This window comes from Sardina pilchardus, chromosome 18 (genome assembly GCF_963854185.1).
Source record: "Sardina pilchardus chromosome 18, fSarPil1.1, whole genome shotgun sequence".
NCBI classification, from domain to species: domain Eukaryota; kingdom Metazoa; phylum Chordata; class Actinopteri; order Clupeiformes; family Clupeidae; genus Sardina; species Sardina pilchardus.
This window is the reverse complement of record NC_085011.1, coordinates 8711754-8731778: the sequence shown is the minus strand read 5'-3', so window position 1 is coordinate 8731778 and position 20025 is coordinate 8711754. Positions and strand designations below refer to the sequence as shown.

The window sequence follows — 20025 nt, the reverse complement described above, 5'->3', positions numbered from 1 at the left end:
GACATAGGGTTAGTCAGTCATTGCACTTCTTCTAGAAAGAATCCAAGGTTGAAAGACGCGTAACTGAAACAGCCAATGGAAACGAATTGCGCAATGGGGCTATGTGTCCCAAATTGTTGTCGTAAATGTAAATTCGCAATTGAATACATTTTTGAATAGGCTGATGTGGATGGTTGTTGCTGACATGGTAATGGAATATTTCGCTAAATCCAGCGATTAAACAGCCCACTTATTTAAGTAATTATTCGCCAAATTGTAGGTTTGGTTGAGTGCGTACCTGCACTGCCAAATCTTGGCAGTAGGTGTCGGTAGGGTACAATAAAACAAGTAGCCTAACAGACGAACGCATGCATGTCGTACGTCAGGTATACCATATCGTTTATGGTTAAAGCTTAATGATCCTCTCTATATTTTGGATAGGTGTCTAAGCGTCGTGAGAATGAGTTCATGTATATTAGCCGGGACTGCTTTAAAGTTCGTCCTAGTGGGCGCTGTGTAGGCCTTTAGATTATTATTATATATATTCTTTTTTATTATAGCCCCTATAATAAAAAAAAAGTTGGTAGGCTATGTCATTACCCAAACCGTCAAAGTTGCCAAACTCGCGTTGACTATATTATTTTGCCCTCTGCTCTCATCTGACATGTCCTGGTCTTGGACTGGACCCCTGCCAAAATTATTACTGTCTACTTCTAGCATATTCCTACTGTCAGAGATAATAAAAGCTGTGCAACTAGTCCACATCTTTTAGATCAAGACAACCCAACCTTTTTCAGATGTGTGTTAATTAACTGCTGATGCACTCCAGGCTACTTTTAGGCTTTTATTTTCCTGTTTCCCTGTATCTTTCTGTGTTCTGCAATTGACTCTTCTTTTTTATTTTCAGCCTTTCTTTTCTATATATTTTTTTATTTTTCAATTGAACGTGTTTTAAGATCTTTTTGTTTTATCTTTTTGTAATTGATTTTAAATGTTGTGCATTGCTTGTTATAATACTTACTTTGACATAGAAATGTTGTTGGACCAGAAGCTTTGATAAAATGATCTCCTGGCTAGGCTATTATATGAGGAGCCTGAGCCAGATATTACCCTCATCCACATGGTGATGTTCTGCTCCATGAACAGCCAGATGGTTTGCCGTCTGGGCAGCAAGACACATATCGTTTGAACAAGGAGGAGAAGGAACATTAACAAGCGCCAGAGAAAGAATTTGAGACTATTGAGGTGATGTGGGAGGGATTACAACATCCATGTATATGTGAGACTGGAAGCTAAGGTAGCACTTTGCAATCTCACCGCCTGAGCTCCCGGTTGCGCACCCCAGCTGCTACCGGTGTTACATTGATGCGGAGCATCTACGCCAAACTTTATACTTTAACACAACCTGCGCAAAACGGATCCAGCCAGTCGACTCCCCGAAACGCATGAGGATTTTATATGCGTGTTTCCACGAGGAGAGATTATTTTAAAAAAGATTTCAGTGGACTCTACAAACATGGCGCTTATAAATAACAACAGCTTATTTGTGTTGTTGTGTTTTGCAACCTTGTGCAATTGTTTTGATGGGACGCAGGTAAGTGTCCAACTGTGCCAAACCTCAAACAAGTGTCTGTCTGTTTGTGAATGTAATGAGAATGCCTAGTTTCCATGTTCCACCTCATTTATAGGTAATTAAACAATGTGACATGACTTTCTTTATATTTTTAAGATGGGCATCAGGTGTTTAGGACCAATAGAACGCCCTGTGGTGTGGTGTAGGCTATTATCACCAGACTTACTCAACACAGACCTGCTCTGAGAGTGCAGTTTTTCCTGAGATATAAAATTTCCCCCCAGCCTTCTACAATAAACATTTGTAAATGTGCGTATGTTTGTATGGGCGCTTTATGGGTTAGGTCACATGGTTTTGGTGTTATGCTTTCATATATTTACCCCCTTTTTAGTAGATCATGTATGTGCATTCCATTGCCTTGGAAGTGTTTCTCTTGAGCTCCTCGTGAGACCTTCACATGCTCTGTTTTGCATCATTTACAAGAGCTCAAAGCACATGGTTTCAAGACTGAGGGAGGTTGATTTGTTCCCTCTCAACAAAACAGCCAGATTTGTTAAAAAGGATTGTAGTTGAAGTCATCCTTCTGAAATTTGAGTTTGCATGAATCCAATTCATCTAATCTCTCCTCCAACCTATACCAGCTGGTAGCAATTGTCAGCGCCATAGCCTACTCGGTCCAATATTGACATTCTGGGGTATGATTTAGACAGGTGTTTTTATAGTAGTTTTAAATGAGTGTCTTTTGGTTGTTTTGGATATCTCTGTGTCAGAGACACATCCACATTGGCCCATCTGGACATGGTCTCACTATAGTCAGCTGTCGGCATTTCCCCTAAACGGATATGAAAACAGAGGACAGAGAGAGAGAGAGAGAGAGAGAGAGAGAGAGAGAGAGAGAGAAAGAGAGAAAGACATCTGACTGAACTGAACTGTCCTCACACTGGGAAAACTTCTAAACCATATCCTGACATCTAGGCTACTCATTCTGTGCCACCCCACCCCCCACCCACCAAGTGTGATGCCACATTGGTATTTTAGTGCCAGGAAGTCTTTGTATGAAAACATTTGGCCCGCTTGCATTACCACCAGGAGCACCTGTCTGAAATGTGGCACCTGTGATATGGCTGAGAAGCCTGAGCGCCCTACTGCTTCCATTGGCCAATATTCAGAACCAAAATGTATTTGTAAGAATGCATCTGCCCTTTGTCTGTAAGCCATGTCCCCCACTGTGTGTGTGTGTGTGTGTGTGTGTGTGTGTGTGTGTGTGATGAATATTTGTGCTATAGTGGATGACAAGCAGCTCCTGTTAGAGTCTTTGCTCTGCTGTCTTTCATTTGGGCTGGCTCTCTGTCAGGACTGGAATTTGAAGAACATCTTACATTATATTGTGTGCGTTGGACACTGCCTGGTTTAGTCATAGACGCCCCTAAAACTCAGAATTCACGGCTAGTCCATTTAGCGCTCACACTCTCTCCCCAACAAGTCTGGTTCATGTGCCATGAAAAATATACAGTAGAGACCAGACTTTTGGATTAAGGTCCCTGAGACATCTGCCCACCAGCTTTTGTTCAACAGCCTCCAACCCTTGAGCACCAGAGTCAGAGGAGAAGGCTTTTAACACAGTAGCCTTTTTTAAGAGCTTTCGTGAGTAATGGCGTAAGTTAAGCGAAAACTGTATTATTATTCAGCGCTATGAACGTCACCAACACATTAGCATTTGATTTAGTTTTAGCCTTCAGCAAGAGAACTTTCCAAAGTTTGTTGATTGTGCTATCAAAAACACAAACATTGAAATGGGCTTTTTTGTTTTTTGTCTCTGTGTGTGTGTGTGTGTGTGTGTGTGTGTGTGTGTGTTGGGGGGGGGGGGGTGTTGGAGTGTGCCAATATGCAATGTCAAAGTTGTCCTTGACATCACCACTAGTGTCATGGAGTTGCATTTGTATGCAAAGTGTACTGTTGGTTTTGTGAATAAGATGATTAATGACCCTGTGTTGTGTGTGTGTGTGTGTGTGTGTGTGTCTGTGTGTGTCTGTGTGTGTCTGTGTGTGTCTGTGTGTGTCTGTGCGTGTGTGTTAAAAGCAGCCCTGCATGGAGAAGCACCGGGTGGTCGGAATCCTCCGTCAGATGGAGAAGTTCCTGAAGGGCCAAGAGATGCGCTTCACAGAAGGGCTGCGCATCATGAAGTCCAAACTGGCCAACCTGCAGAACTCGGTGTCCAAGTTTCCCCAGGCCGACGAGTCCGCCCGTGCCCGTGAGTACAGTATGACTTTCCTTGACCGGAGGCAGGTAAAACCGATGGACATAAAGGTTTGGTCGACAGAAGAGTGTCGTCATGATTGCAAAAGCATGTGTTAAAAATATGAATGGCCTGCGTATCATGGATTGCAGCACAGATCTATTGCAGTAGAGTTTCTAAGACAGAAGGTGCATTAGTTTAGGAATGAAGTAGGAAGGCCAGCCACCATTCACTACCAGATTATTGAACCCCTATCATAAAGTGCTGAGACAATTTGGGGTCTTAAATGCGTTCTGTGATCAAGAAGAGGCAGACATGGGGTTTGTAAAAAAATATCAGTGGAAAGGGCTTGTTATCCTACAGAAGTACTCAAACCAAAGGAATGCATGAGGTGGTAAAACATCTCGCTGAGTGCAGGTATCATATATTTATTTGTGACCACCACTTGTCTCGCTTGTGTCTCGCTTGTTTTGGACATGTTTTCGAGTTCCAGTCTGGTTGTTTATAGAGAGAAACAATTGGATCTAGAGGATCCCGGTTAAGGTGTCTGATTTGAATTGATAAGCATGCTGTGAAGGAGGTGCAGCCTTTTGTTTTGGCTTGCAATCTGTACTCACACACACACACATACACACACACACACACACACACACATAAAAAAAACAATTCCTCCAATCTCTGGGGTTCATAAAACACACTACAAAGGTTCCACCAGTCATCCAAGAGGATGAGTTTGAGGACGTAGTCCATTATAATTCCCCATGTGCTCGGCGTCCAACCCAAGGGGAAGAGGAAAGTGTGTTGTTTGGCAACAAACACAGGAACCATCAAGGGCCACTTTTTTCCCGGCAGCACAACATAGAGCACTTCCCTTTCACAGAGTTGCACATGAGCTCTTGGCAGCAGAGAACAAAGGTTGATACTGTGCATTTACAGTAATCAAGGCACCACTGGCTCAAATGAGGAGCAATTTCAACCCCCCAGACTAAACCCTCTAGATCTGATGGGGACGCCATGGAGAGAGAGAGAGTGAGAGATAGAGAGAAAGAGAGAGAGAGAAAGAAAGAAATCACAAGTTAAAATCAAAAGTTAATTTCATGACGAGAGTTAGCTCATTTAGGCCAAGAACCCATTACATGTACATTTGAAATTGTTTTATATTACTGACCTGTGCATGAGTTTTGGACCTTGTGTGTTTTTTGGACATTGTACTGTATGTTTTGACATCTTGAAAGAGATTGTGAAAAAAAGGACACAAGGACACGCGGTGTTCTCGCCAGTTTTGTATAGGTATGCATGAAAGAAAGGTTTTCACAAGGCGGAAAATACTGGCTTGTTAACTCTGGAGGGTATCTGTACGCACATTTGTTCTCTCATGTTCTCCAACCAGCCCCATACCCCCTGTCCAGTAATCTCTTTGGATTAAATGAGGCATTTCAGGTCTTTTCCCATGAAGAACCAAGCAAACAGTGCCATGCACCTCCCCAGGCTTGAAACAGCATTTGGGGCGAGCTAATATATCATTTGTCCATGAAAGTCTCCCTCTCTGTCTTCCTCTCTCATTTCTTTTTTTCTTTCTTTCTTTCTTTCTCGCTCTCTTGTTTATCACTCTGTGTTTTCCACAGCACCTCTTACGTGTCCAGTCTTGGAGGCCCCAGCACACGGCAGGAAATTTGGTTCCAAATATTTCATCGGTCACGAGGTCCACTTCACCTGTGCCCCGGGCTATCACCTGGTGGGTGCTGGCACACGGCTGTGCCAGGAGGATGGCACCTGGAGTGGGGCGAACGCCATCTGCAAAGGTAACTCCTTCATAACCTCCCGAATGTTTTAATACAGGGTACACATTTGTGGTATAGTGTTCACTAAGGGAGAGATGATCATATTTTGCTGTTTGGAAGATGTCTGTCTCCAGGGTGACTGAGATGGGTAAATGTTTATTCCCAAAACTCCTTGTAATCACATTCCGGCAGGCGTATACGCTTTGCTAGGACGAGTTAATTGTTTCAGTAAAAGTTTACATAACACTTTACTCAGTATGAGATCTCAGTATATGAGATCGTTCTCATGACCTTACACATTTATTGCCATTGGACATGACTGAGAGCACATTGATCCAATAGCTTTTTGGATTGTTTACACTGAAATGAGTCGTAACAGCGTTTGGCGAATCAGAAAGAGGATTCTTCAGCTTTTGAATGCCTCTGAGTCTGGTCCCTGGAGAACCTCGCTTTTGGAGACAAGCTATTCTACATGAAGCCCCATGGAGACCTGCTGGGTGTCCGCTGCAGGGGGAGAAGAAAGGCGTCTGTCTTCTGAGTGTCGGCGTGTTTGTGTTGGCGGATAAAGAGGGTCTGGACAGTGGCGGGCCACTCTCTCCCCGGTCCCGTTGCTCCGCCACCCTCTCCCTGAATCGCAGGAATGCCTCGGCCAGGGGCGTCTGGGAAGGGCCGGGGTATTCCGTAACACTGGGAGAAAATCCCTGTGCTTCCCCCATTCAGAGTGACCTCGGTGGAGGAGTCCTGTGAATGCCTTTCTAAATGGGAAAGTGGCTCTGTGGAGAGAGAAGAGGGGAACAGGGGAACAAAAAAGTCCAGAGAGAGAGAGAGAGAGAGAGAGAGAGAGAGAGAGAGATAAGGGGATGGGAAAGAAAGAGGCCATTCTTTGAGGCTCGGAGGCTCGCTCTGAGATGCACTGAATGAAGCTCTCGTTAAAGTGGCATTAAATGTCTGGAAAACAGAGAAAAACACCTGTAGTGCATTCCTGACGGGGGCGCCCTCTGTACTCTCTCAATGGCCTCCATGCTTCTCACCACCCCCTCCCCTCCCCATCACACACACACACACACACACACACACACACACACACACACACACACACACACACACACACACACACACACACACTCCCTGTGCCTACTGTAAAGGAATCACCCAGCGGTCATGTTTCTTTCAGAGCTTGTCCCCGGACATCGAGACCCCCGTTTCCCCCTATTTAGCCAGTGGTCCCTGTGGGCAGAAGGGTTAAGTCCATGCATTTTTCATTAAATCTGCTCCATGGTCTAATAGTGTGTAACTATGCTAAGTATGCTATTGATGGCTTCCTTTGCTGGGCCGGGCCGAGACATTCCATTTAGTACAGTTGGACCTTTGGTGTGCCACCGGTGTGTGTGTGTGTGTGTGTGTGTGTGTGTGTGTGTGTGTGTGTGTGTGTGTGTGTGTGTGTGTGTGTGTGTGTTTGTGTGTGAGAGAGAGAGAGAGAAAGAGAGAGAGAGAGAGAGAGAGAGAGAGTGGGAGACAGCCAGAGAAGGGGGAAAATAGTTAAAAAGTCAACATGCACAATATCATCTCTGTGCATTTCTACCAGGAGGGGGTCGAACTTGAGCCTAAAATTAGAAGCCACGCGTGAAAAAGCACCTTTGAGATGGGGATAAAAATACCAAGGTATGCTTAAAAACATTTTAAAATATCCCAGAGAGTAAAACGGACCTTTTTGTGAGGAGAAAAAAAACCCAACAGCTGCAAACATTCTGACCCTGGCCTCCAGGGAAGGCAAATAAACAAGGAAGGATTAGAAGTGGAATCGTCCGGAATTCCATGCCCCAAGATCTGAGATTTGGTGGTGACTGACTGCCCACCATCTTCTCTTCAAAGGACCAGACCTCACCAGTGCATGTCCAACAAACAGAAAAGCTGTGATTCTGTGCTTCATCTCACAACAGTCTTTCCACTGTTCTTCCCACTTTTACCTGTACAACAGTCCAGTTGTACTCTGTGTGTATCTAGTGACTTTTAAACAAACATCACCTGTTTTCAAAAGCAGCAGTAGATCTTTAAAAACAAGTGTAGGTTGTCGTCAGCTAAACCATTTGAACAAAGCTGTTGCTATAGCCATTTCACTTTGCATTCCTCAGCCAAGTCCTGATTAACATTATTCAAAGTATTGCCAGGGCACTCCTGCGATTTTGACTGAAGACTTTAAGAGTGTTGGTGGAGAACAGCCCTGGCAGAATGATTCAAAGTAGTTTATAATTGAGCGGATGAATCATTCACAGTCTGACACTAATGAGCGGCTGGTGCTTGAAATTGGGATAGTCTGGAGGAGTGACTGCACAGTTGGCAAGCTTCCCCAAGCTTCAGGGTTTTACATATAGCAATGCCTTTATTGCTGTATAACTAACCACGATCATTTGCTTTGGTAATTTCTCATTCGCCCTCTAAGAGGTTTTTGTTTTTGTTTTTTAATCAGCCATTGCAACTCATCAGCCTGTTATATCTATACTGAATGTTACTGTACATTTGCTCATCGTTTTTTAGTAGCGATTATGTTCCTGTCTTAGCAGGCAGGAGACATAAATGAGCAGCCCATGTTCAACCCAGCCTGTTCATACTTGTAACTTGATACTGTGTCCCTTTCTTCTCTGGGGCGTTTTTTTTAATTAAGTGCTGCTGATAAGAGATAAGATCCAGAGAGTTAATCCCTCAGTGGCATTAAGCCCGCTCACCACCACACAGTATAGTCTCAGCAGCCACCAGTCATGTATGTCTTGGTTTGATGGAGTTGTGTGTATCCTCCTCCTCTTCCTCCTCTTCCTCCTCTTCCTCCTCCCACACAGATGTGAGTGAGTGTACCAGTAACCCCTGCCAGCACGGAGGCACCTGTGTGGAGAGCGTCAATCAGTACAAGTGCACCTGTCCACAGAACTGGAGCGGGACACACTGCCAGCACCAGACGCAGACAGGTGAGTACACACAACACATGGTCAGCAGGAAATATACACCATGTCCACATCTCAGCACCGACCGTCTTCTTGTTTGTCCTGTTGACTGACTGTTTCTGTGTTTATGTGATAATGTACATGTTAGACTGTGTGTTCAGATCAGTTCCTCTTTGTTGTCAGATTCATAGTCCATTCACAACAACATACAACAGAAACAAACATTAAATACAAGTATTGCCACAAACACCATTGTTTCCAGAGGGGTGACTAGTATTGTTCAGTCGCTAGTTTTATACGGCACTAACCGTAGAATTTGATAGCAGCATGATAAATATGCTCTGCAAATGTGTCTATCCATGTTGCAGTTGTACACTTTCATTCAGGTGTTTTTTTGTCCTTAAAATGGCCTTAAACCAAATTGAACAATTTGAATGATCCTGAATGAACACTGTACAGTTCAAACATATGTCTTGTGTTTGTGTCCATACGAGGTGCATGTCCAGTGTCTTTGTCTGTGTCTCTATGTTACTGACTCAAAGCATGCGCTTGTGTCTGTCTCGTCTGTGTGTGTTTGTGTGTCTGTATGTGAGTGTGTGTGTCTGGGTGAATATGTGTCTTCTTCCTACCTCTCTGCCTTACCATTTGGCTATGGCCTCAGTGTCGCACAGGCCCAAGTCGGGCCGTAGGCCGCCGAAGGTTAAGTCTCCTCTCTCGCGTCCTCTCTCCTTGCACCCAGCGCCTCCCGAGTGGAGCGTGACCAACGACCCGGCCTTCAGCCGACGGCCGCGCTGCGCCAAGGTGGACCAGGCCCAGCACTGCAGCTGCGACGCCGGCTTCCACATGAGCGGCACCAGCGACAACAGCATCTGCCAGGGTAAGGCCTCGCGCTAGCCAATCAGGGTGCCCCGGGTAGCCCCGGGGTTCGTCAGCCAATCGCACGGGAGGGTCAGACGTGTCAAACATTCCAGCGGTGATGTGATGTGTTGCTCCTGTGGTGCAGTAGATCACAAGTGCAGCGGAGGGGAGAGAGTGACGAGAGGGAGAGAGAGAGAGAGAGAGAGAAGGGAGTGAGAGAGGGAGAGAGAGAGAGAAGGTAGTGAGAGAGAATGAGAAGAGAGAGAAAAGAGAGAGAGAGAGATAACAACACATGTTGATTTATGGAGTAAGATTAACAGTATCTACGGGCCCCATTTTTCCTGGTGTTTTCTGATGGTCAAGGTGCCTGATCCTCAATAAGCCATTAAACATGTCATCTGAAAGGGGTGGGGTGGGTGTTGAAAGTAGGCCTCCACACACACACACACACACACACAAACACACACTGCTGTGTCCTTTCATCCAAGCATTTACCCCTGTTTTCTTTCTACCCACGTGTGGTGTTGGCTCGGGGCTGAGTTCTACCTTTCAACCTGTAAACGGACCCTTATCCACTTCCTCTTTCCTCCTGTCCTCCCCTCCCCACCCCACCCAACCCTCTCCACCCCACCCCACCCTCTCCACCCCACCCAACCCTCTCCACCCCACCCTCTCCACCCCACCCCACCCAACCCTCTCCACCCCACCCCACCCAACCCTCCCCACCCCACCCAACCCTCTCCACCCCACCCCACCCCACCCCACCCAACCCTCTCCACCCCACCCCACCCTCTCCACCCCACCCCACCCTCTCCACCCCACCCCACCCCACCCTCTCCAGTGGCTTTATGAAAGCCACATGTCTGACAGCAGCCGTCGTATGTAACACGCACGTGTTCACTGTACAGTATGCTCTCCTCACTCTTCTCTCTCTCTCTCTCTCTCTCTCTCTCTCTCTATCTATCTTTTCCCCTTTCTCTTTCCCTCTTCACTCTCTCTGTTCCCCACTCCTCCTCCCCAGATGTGAACGAGTGCGAGGTGTACAAGTCGGAGCGTGGCGGGCAGCTGTGCGTCCACGCGTGCGTGAACGTCCCGGGCTCCTACCGCTGCTCCTGCCCCGAGGGCTACAGGCTGCTGCCGGACGGCCGGAGCTGCGAGGGTGAGTGACCGGGCCAGACGGACGTCAGGGGGTGTGTGTGTGTGAGAGTGTGTGTGTGTGTGTGGGGGGGTGGGGGGTGGGGGGTGGGGTGTATGCACACTGCAGCTCATTTTCCTGCAGACGGTCCTCTCTAGATCTTAACAGTGCTGCCACCACCAACGCAAGCACTCACACACGCACACACACACACACACTCTCTCTCTCTCTCTCTCTCTCACACACACATACACACACACAAGCACACAGACAGAGAGAGAGAAAAGAGAGGGAGCGAGAGAAAAAGTAAACTTTTTACCCACAGTGTACTCAGGAAGAGCTGTGAGCTCACCCCAAAAGAGGCTGGCTAATCAAAGACAGGAGGGTGATGGAATGGAGAACGTGAAGACAGATATTAGTGGAGAGGGTTTGGTCTGCCCTGATGGCTAGCAAAAACAACTGAGAGGGCGGAGAGGAGAGGAGAGGTGGTGGTCGGAGAGAGGTGGGGCCAGGGTGGGGGTGCTACCTCCGCGTAGCCCCGTGCGGGCACAGGCTCAGGGTTTAAATCCCGCACAAAGCATGTGCCGTGCCAGCCGCTGGAACAAATGACCTCATCGCTGGCCAGCAGGAGGAATGTCCCCGCATGCAGTGGGGCTTGGGGGAAATGAGAGGAAAGAGCCCAAGCCCAGCCCACCATCCCTCCCTCCCTCCCTCCCTCCCTCCGTCTTGTTTGAAGTTGCTGTAGAGCAACATCGGGGAGAGAAGGCCTGGGTATCACACTCACTTCACAGTCCTCTCTTTCCTGCTTCTTTTTTTTCTCACACATTCTTAGTTTTTTTACCATCCCTCCCTCCTTCCCTCTTTCCCTCCCTCCCTCCCTCCCTGCCTCTCATCCCCTCTTTCTCCGAGCCCAGATGTGGACGAGTGTCTTACGCAACAGCACAACTGCTCCCAGGGGAAGACCTGCATCAACACGGGCGGCGCCTTCCAGTGCGTCAGCCCGGAGTGCCCGCGCCCGCACGGCAACGTCAGCTACGTCAAGACCTCACCCTTGTGAGTGGGCAATGGGCATCCGTGGGTATATTTACTGTGATCACGGCCAGCACCACTACTGTTATTGGCCGGGTTTCCCAGAATCGTTAAGAAGCTCTTAAGTTCTAAGAACTTCTTAGGAGCGTTGTCTGAATGTTCTAAGAACGCTCCTAAGAAGTTCTTAGCACTTAAGAGCTTCTTAACGATTCTGGGAAACCCGGCCATTGTGTTCTAGTAGTTAGCGCACATATTGGATTTAGTGGTTGGCCCTCGGCACCGCCTTGTTAGACAATATTGTCGCTGCTTTAAAGTGGTTTTGGTTCTGAAATTGGCACTTGTTGCCAGGCCTTTACAAATTGGCTAATTTGAAAGCAATAAAGGCCCGGTAATGTCGGACTGGACTGGAGCAATCAGAAAGGGGAATATCCATATTTAATAACAGTACATTTTCCCTTGAAGAAACATTGAGGACTGGAACCATATGTAAAGAGAGAAAGTGAGAGAATATTTTGGCATGTGATAGCTCAGTTTTTTTTTTGGTCAATCTTGAATATAGATGGCTGGACTAAATCACTAGGCAGTGGCTGCGTCTCAAACACAGCTTATGACTTAATAAAGATTTATTTCCCTCGTTATCCTGACATATAGCAGTCCCTCTGCGCCTTGTTACGCAAGCTTCCTGTTGCGTCCTCTTATATGTGCTACAGTACATGTGATATAAGGCAATAAAGAGACCAGTTCATCTCTCAAGATGATTCATCTTACCGTCTCCAATTCAGACATCTAATGCATCAACGTGAATCATCGAAAGCTATGTGTGTGTGAGAGAAACCAGGTAGTTTAAGAACTATTTATTTGCCTGACGGCTGGGTTGTTTTCTCTGTCCACCACACAGCCAGTGCGAGAGGAACCCGTGCCCGATGGACAGCCGCTCCTGCCACCTGGCAGCCAAGACGGTGTCCTTCCACTACCTGTCGCTGCCGTCCAGCCTGCAGACCCCTGCGACGCTCTTCCGCATGGCCACCGCCTCGGCCCCCGGCCGCCCGGGGCCGGACAGCCTGCGCTTCAGCATCGTCGGCGGCAACGCCCGGAGCCTGTTTGTGATGCAGCGCTCCGACCGGCAGACGGGCGAGCTGATCCTGGTGCAGCCGCTGCGCGGGCCCCAGGAGGTGAGCGTGGACATGGACATGTCCGAGTACTCCGAGCGCACCTTCCAGGCCAAGCACGTGGCCAAAGTGCACATACTCGTGTCGCCCTACAACTTCTGAACGGCTCGCCTCACAGCCAATGAACAAATCTAAAAAGTTGTGAGATATATACTATATATATATACTGTAAATAGAGTTGTATGTGTTTATGTGCATCAAGTGGAATGGCTGAACAACATGATATGCAAATATTGTGTTTGTTTCCATCCACATGCGTGACTGACTGACTGAATCTCTTTTGTACTTAGTCTGAAAGGTATATATGTTTTGAAATGTCTTCTGATTTTTTTTATTATTGACAGTGACAAATCTCTGAGGAAGTACTGACACTGATGTTTGGATTTTATCTTACAAATATCAGCACAATGCGTGATCAGATGCTATATACAGCAGAAAAACAAAGTTAATCGTGAGAGAAAATGTGTGTTGTGTGTGTGTGTGTGTGTGTGTGTGTGTGTGTATCCGTGTGTGTGTGATGTTTGGATGTGTGTGATGTTTGGATTTTCTCTTACAAATATCAGCACAATGGGTGATCAGATGCTATATACAGCAAAAAAACAAAGGTAATTGTGAGAGGAAATATGTGTGTGTGTGTGTGTGTGTGTGTGTGTGTGTGTGTGTGTGTGTGTGTGTGTGTGTGTATGCGTGGGTAGGTGCATCTGGAGAAGTATGTGGTACTCATTCTATGTAAATGAATATAATAGCTGTGTGCATACTTAACTTTTTTCTTTTTACAAAAACATACCAAACAGTTGCATGTAGTTGAAAGAGTTAGTTTCTCCAAGCAAGCACTCCAACAGAGAGCGATTGAGTTGCCAAAGCAGCGTGCACCTCTGCTCTTGATTTTGCACTGCCGTTACTAGATCTAAGAAACAACAAACACTTCCTGGGTATTCTTACTGGATGCTATTCATTTGAAGAAGCACATTTCAGACCATTGCAATATGTGTTTTATGCACAGTTTTAATCAGTTCATTTGAGGATGTTACCACATACTGTATTGTCTGTTTTATTGATAAAAACCAGGACTACATTCAATGAGTAGCCTACTGTTTATATTGCAGTTTGCTTTGTCCGTGTGACTTGGGTACGATGGCAGCCAGTTCTGTATCAGGTACATAGTAATCACTCTGCGCCTCTTGTCTTTTTTTTTTTGTTTGTCTGTATTGCACACATTTTTTATATTAAGTTCATATAAAATAAATACAGATATATAATGTACATATACATAAAGCCTATATGTACACACACACACACACACACACACACACACACACACACACACACACACACACACACACACACACACACACACTAGTCTCTGGTTTTGGATATTATGTAATAATTTTTTGGCAGCGAATATGAATCTTACAGACTTCTGCTGTGATGCTATTAATACTGGTTTTATAAATGAACTGTTACAATGTTACAATCACAATAGAAAGATGGCAGAACTTAGTTTTGGTGTTGTCCCTTTTGACAAGCACATAATATCAGGAAATTAAGAACGGATACCTCAATGTGTTTTTCAATTATACATGTCAAGATGAGAAAAAAAGTAGTAATTCTGAACACATGTTCTTGTTCAATCCACCCACCCCTTCTCCCTCCCCTGTTTCTCTCTGTTTCTTGTAAATCGTCCCTTTCTTAACTCTTCCTCTACTTTATGTCTGTGGCTTTAAATTGCAATAAGGAGATCAAAAGAACCACAAACCCCAGAAGCACATGCCCTGGACGGCGTAGCCAGGTCACAGAACGACAGTGCACTCTAAAGGGCCGCGCGCAATTATTAGTAACATGCCTAGCCCCGCTGATCATTGTCTCTCTTTGAAGCCCAGGCATCCACAGACGGGTTTGGAGACACACATGTTTCTAGACGTTCCCAGCAGTGAGATATTGCTGGGACAGTGTGTTACTAAGCGCCACCCGCCAAGGGCAATAAACACAGTGGGATTCCACAGAGTCACAACAGTGAGGGCAGAAACAGACCAGGGCTCAGCAGACACGGGACTTGTTAGCACACAGCACGCTCGCCTATAATGCTCTCGTGTCACTCTCATAACAGCCGGACAATGCTCCGACGTCAGTCCTCCAAATGCTCACGTCACCCCCCACGGTAGTTCACAAGGCTCTATAGAGCGTCACTCTCACAACAGTTTTTACAGTGCTCTTATGTCAGCCTAATGGCACAATGCTTTCCCTGTCATTCTCATTTCTAATGGCATCGTGCTCTAATAACAGTTTTACAATGCTCTCACGTCACTCCCATAACAGCCTTTAATTGCAAACAATCTCAACATGGTTGTCTTGGTGCTCCCATCACTCCTGCAGCACTCCCATTCTCTACACAACAAGTTCACTCTTCTCTCAGAACACATGCAATACATTTGCCCTCACGGTATGCTTATCATCTCATGACAATGCAATTTGACAACAGTTTTTGACCAAACACTTTCAAAATCCTCCATGACAGTTTAAGACACCATCATATAGCCTAGTGTTCAGGTTGGTAGGAGATGAGGTAGAGATGGAGGTTTTTTGAAGAGCCCATCTGAAACAACCATCTATGAGATGTGGTGATATCTGCTACATACATTCAGGTTGCCTGTGTTTATTCAGTCCTCTCCAAATTAAAGGTCACATATGTACTGATGAGCGACACGCCATCTATCCTCTTCCAAATCTCCTTGCTCCTGTATACGTTCTGGGAATGTCGTATGGAATTCCTGAGAAATCCACTGAGTCCTGAAAGAAACACTAGAGTCGTTCTCTTCCCCCCACAGAGTCCCTCTATAAAAACAGAGAGGCCGCACGGTTTGTTAGTCAGTCAGTTATTTCAGAATGTAAAGGGGAGTCCGTAAGAGAATCTTTTTTTTTTTTTTTTTCGGAATACATTGCACAGGAAAGGAAAGAGAGGTCACAGAAGAGGATCACTTTTCATGCAGAAATGTACATTGGGAGGGAATCCAAAAGGCGAACGAGAGCAGAGAGTGAGCGTAGTGTTCGTTTGTCCCTGTGTACCTACAGTATCTCAGACATCTGCAAAGAGACGGCCACAAGGCACCTCCAGATCACAGGGGGAGAGACTGATCACAAAGCCACCAACCAGCAGCAACAAAAAGGATTGTTTCTTCAACCCCCTCTGTACAGTGTAATTATTATAAGATACGTCTTGTTACACAAGACTTGGAGAATGTTTAATGAATACAAAATATTCAATGAAATGATAAATTGTGTGCAATGAATACACAGTTGTATCTGTGTATTCATTTGTAGACTTTGCACGGCCTTTTTCCTCAGTGAAAGGTAGCCCTGTTCTGTAATCTGTATTCACCAAGACCTGTCATGAGGAAACAATAAACAAATTCCACCATTTGCACGGAATGTTGCAAATCAAACCCTTGCCTCCAAGAACAGCTTTCATGGTCCAAATCATGTTTATGGAAACATTTTCAACCCTCTCAGAACCCCCATTGACCAACTCGCTTGGCTTGGTTCTGGTTTCACAAGAACTCTCCTTTTTCCAATAAGAAATAAACACATCAACAATGTGAAGAGCTAATATGAGAATGATAAAAATGTGGACTGCCTCTCAACTACCAGCAATACTGGGAGAGGTCACTGGAAGGTGATTGTTTATTGGTCATCATCATTGGAATTATTGTTTATTGGTCATTATTACCTCAGACATTTGAGAATGATCAGTAATTCCACTTTTCATACTAGCCCTTGACTGTGGAATGACTGCAAAGCAACATAAATCGAGGGCTATTTGCTGCTGTCTAACAGGGGAGCTACACAGGCACGTAACTGAACCGTTCTGTTCGTGATGCGTATGCTGCAGCAATTAATAATCACTATAATCAATGGAAGTAGCTACACCAGACGTGACAGAGCACGCACATTCGAAAATAAATGGACCAGTCTTCTAAAATGGATTTTACGTGTTCGAACGGAACACGTTGCAAACGGAACGCTTCAGTTGCACCTGGTGTAGCTCCCCTGTAACACACTCAAGTACCTCAGTGTCATATCTGCACTTACGTGATTGTACTCTACAAGGGCACATCCAATGAACCCTGTCAACCTTGACTGATACACTAAGATTACTCTGTATGAGCATAGTAATCCACTCCCAGTGGCCTTGGAGCCCACCCCAACAAACACACACAAACACACACACACACACACCAAAACACACCCTCACCCTCTCTAACCCCAATCTACTTCAACCGAAGATTTACACAACCCACCCAAAGAGGCTCCAGCATCAATCGGGCTGGGCAAAGGTCACAGCCCCTGGAGCTCTCTGAGTTTATCACGAGAAACAGGCCTTGAGGGCCAGAGAGAGGAGTGGGGTCCGGGGATCAGAGTCAGAGATGTCGGTGTCTGTGGGTCTCTCTCATTCGTCTTTTAATCTATCCTCCCTTCCTTCCTCTGTCCTCGTTCCCACTGATCTAGATAAAGAATGATGGGGTGGCAACAATGGGATAGTCTATCCAGTGTTCTTTAAAGATCAGTGGGAACGAGCCTGGAGGACCGAGCATTGAGGATCGAGGAGAAGAGAGGTTGAGAAGGGGCTTCTGTCTGTGGCTCAGGCTGTCACTGATGCTCTCCGTGCTCAAGAGCTACACCCCAGGTGAGCTTGTGCTGGGACATGAGTGAGCTATTCTGAGATGAATCGACTCAGTGTTATTTTATGAAGAGGTCTCAGAGCTCACTCACCTCTGCCTCTGTTGGCCAGCGTTTAAAGACCCGTTCTCTTGACTTTCATCGACCCGACATTAAATGTGGTCGTTGTGGGGGTCAATAACGTCCCTCTGAGTGGACAGTTCAGCTCTGATGGCAACTCCATTGTGACGCTCGAGCAGCGACCTCTCCAGAATGCCTAGAAAGAGCAAGTAATGTTTGTAAATCATTTCTCCATCTCATGGTAGGAAGGAGTTTGTTTGCCACAAGCTATCACATGACACATCGTTCAACAGAGATTATCTGAGCAAGTACAAAGAGCTTATTAAAGGCTTATGACTGCTTGTTTGCACAAATGGGTGATTTGGTCATTTGATTGATATTTTGCTTGGACACTACATCTAGACATTTTTATGAAAAAAAAAGAAATAGATTAAAAAAATAAAATATTGTGTATTCCAGAAAAGAAAATGTGTCTGAATGTGTCATGCCTCTGTATGTCAGATTCATGTTATGTGGTACGGATAATGTTTACTCACAATATAATAGTGTCATGAGTCTCTTGAATTAAATATGTTTAAAACTCAGTTACAACTGAGAACAGTTATCATTCAGTTCATTGCATTACTTTCCCACCTTGAGTGAAATTTAGATAAATGAAGGAACATTGATATTGAAGCTTGGAGGCCCCCTGGTGGAATCAAGGTGGACACAATTTAAATACATCAAAAAATACAGTATTTTCTTCAACTACAAATACTGGCTTATGAAATGTAACAAGATAAAATACAAAATACTGCTTTCATAAAAATACAAGTAATTAGTCATTTGAAAATACAAAAATACACACACAATAATCATGGCATATCAACTAAATAAACTACAGGGCATATTAATGAAAACATACACCCAAGAGAGAAATACTATTTTCTGATTGGCTGGTAGAGGACTATTAATTCTGTATATTTGGGCTCTTCTTTGCATCCGTCATACCATAAATCATGTCAACTCCATTAAGCAATTTGAATCCTATCCTATAGTGAGAATGATCATTAGCTATTAGGTAGCCTACTCAAGGTCATGGGGTCCATGTCCTAATGTTCTCCCTCAGTATTGTACAGTATCTGTATCGTTTTCAATTTTTAATCTTGTGGCACTTGACATACTTGAATAGCCTACTTTATAAAAAAAAAAAAAAAAAAAAAAAAAAAAAAAAATCCACTTTCAGGCATGTTCTTAGATGACAAAACAGAAAAATCTAAATCAGATCTACTGCAATGCTTCTAAGTTCTCTACAGGGTGACTTACCCTGACTTACAACCCTTCATTTTGGCTCCCTCAGTTGACTTTTCTTTCAATTTTTTCCAACTTCAAACATGTCCAGTAAAAGTGAAAAGTTGGATCTAACACGTTTAGGTTAGTCACAATGTGGCATAGCCTACTACTGCAAGAAAAAAGGAAACATTTCATGCTGTCCTTCAAAAAGGGTAATGAAATTGGCATTTTTTATGAACAAATCGCTACTTAAGTCAACTTTAAAGCTGATTAGAGAATTGTTCAAGGGACACCACCGGGCTCTCTCCCTATTCTTATTGAGTAACTACATAACAACAAACAGCAAAGAAAAAAAATCACAAAGGTTCTGGCCTTTGGCTCTCGGACTATAAGCATAGCTTATTGTCATGGTTATACTGTATGTATTTAACTGAGTGATGGAATTTTGCTTAGCCTATTTGAGAAACAAAAATGTCAGATTTTTCTATTATTTTGTTACAAACTATTCAAAACACATATAATTAAAATACTGCCCATGTCTGGTCTAAGGGTAAACACACATTCATAGTGCAGCACAGGGGCCAAAATCCAAGACCAAGATGATGGCCATCAGAACAAAGGATGATTTTTCACAAATTTATGTATGCAACAGATGTTGATTGCAATCTGTAAACATACATGTCAGATTTTTTAAATAAAACTGCAATGGAAAATGGAGAAGTTCACATATAGACTGTAGGCCAATTCATGCTTTGTTCTGTATTGCAGTATCTGAATAATGCAAAGTATCACCTTCGAGAAATGAAGCTATGTAAATCATAGTATGGAGTATGTTAATGCTTTTTCACGCGTTTCACCAAACAACACAGCATGATATAAATATTTGTTCGTTTATTCATTACTTAACCAAACCAATTCATTTTCTTTATAAAGATGGAAAAACATGCTTTGTATGTTCATACATCACACAGAAGCATATTTTTTTGGTAAAAATAGGAGTTTGTCTAGAGAATGAATGGATTTGTAATATCTCAGCCACCAACTTGAGGTTTCTTAGAGGATGGAATGGAAAAGACTACTTTGTTTCTACCATTAGTGAAATGCTTCAACACTGTTGAATGAAATTCAAAAACCGCACTGCTGGTCATGATCAATCAGACTCGAGATCAGTGCTGAAAATGAAAATGCAGCAAGATGCTGTGAAACTCTCATCTACAGCCAAATCTTCTGCCACCTCAGCCAGTTTGTGCATCACAGGATATACAGAATATACCCTGAACCTAGAAGAAAAAAAAAAAACTACAGAGCACTTAGCTCTCTGTA

General features: G+C 44.6%; 1 protein-coding gene across 2 annotated transcripts; it reads left to right on the top strand.

Moving 5' to 3' along the window:
• The first annotated feature begins 198 nt into the window (after window positions 1-198).
• Window positions 199-13771, top strand: LOC134063645 (fibulin-7). Of its 2 annotated transcripts, none has more exons than XM_062519273.1 (8): window positions 199-1573; window positions 3635-3803; window positions 5414-5590; window positions 8404-8529; window positions 9245-9382; window positions 10385-10522; window positions 11413-11551; window positions 12426-13771. In XM_062519273.1, exons 1-8 carry the CDS (start codon window positions 1496-1498, stop codon window positions 12796-12798), a joined length of 1338 nt encoding a protein of 445 aa, XP_062375257.1. In that variant the 5' UTR covers window positions 199-1495; the 3' UTR covers window positions 12799-13771. The 2 variants fall into 2 exon arrangements, with proteins under 2 accessions (XP_062375257.1, XP_062375256.1); XM_062519272.1 differs by having other exon boundaries at window positions 3632-3803.
• The last annotated feature ends 6254 nt before the right edge of the window (window positions 13772-20025 follow it).

Bases quoted from the DNA above. Each gene is read 5' to 3' on its own strand.
- LOC134063645 (XM_062519272.1), top strand. From the start codon at position 1,496: ATGGCGCTTATAAATAACAACAGCTTATTTGTGTTGTTGTGTTTTGCA. The intron at 5,591-8,403 runs GTAACTCCTTCA...CCTCCCACACAG, and splicing joins GGCGAACGCCATCTGCAAAG to ATGTGAGTGAGTGTACCAGT. The intron at 9,383-10,384 runs GTAAGGCCTCGC...CCTCCTCCCCAG, and splicing joins CGACAACAGCATCTGCCAGG to ATGTGAACGAGTGCGAGGTG.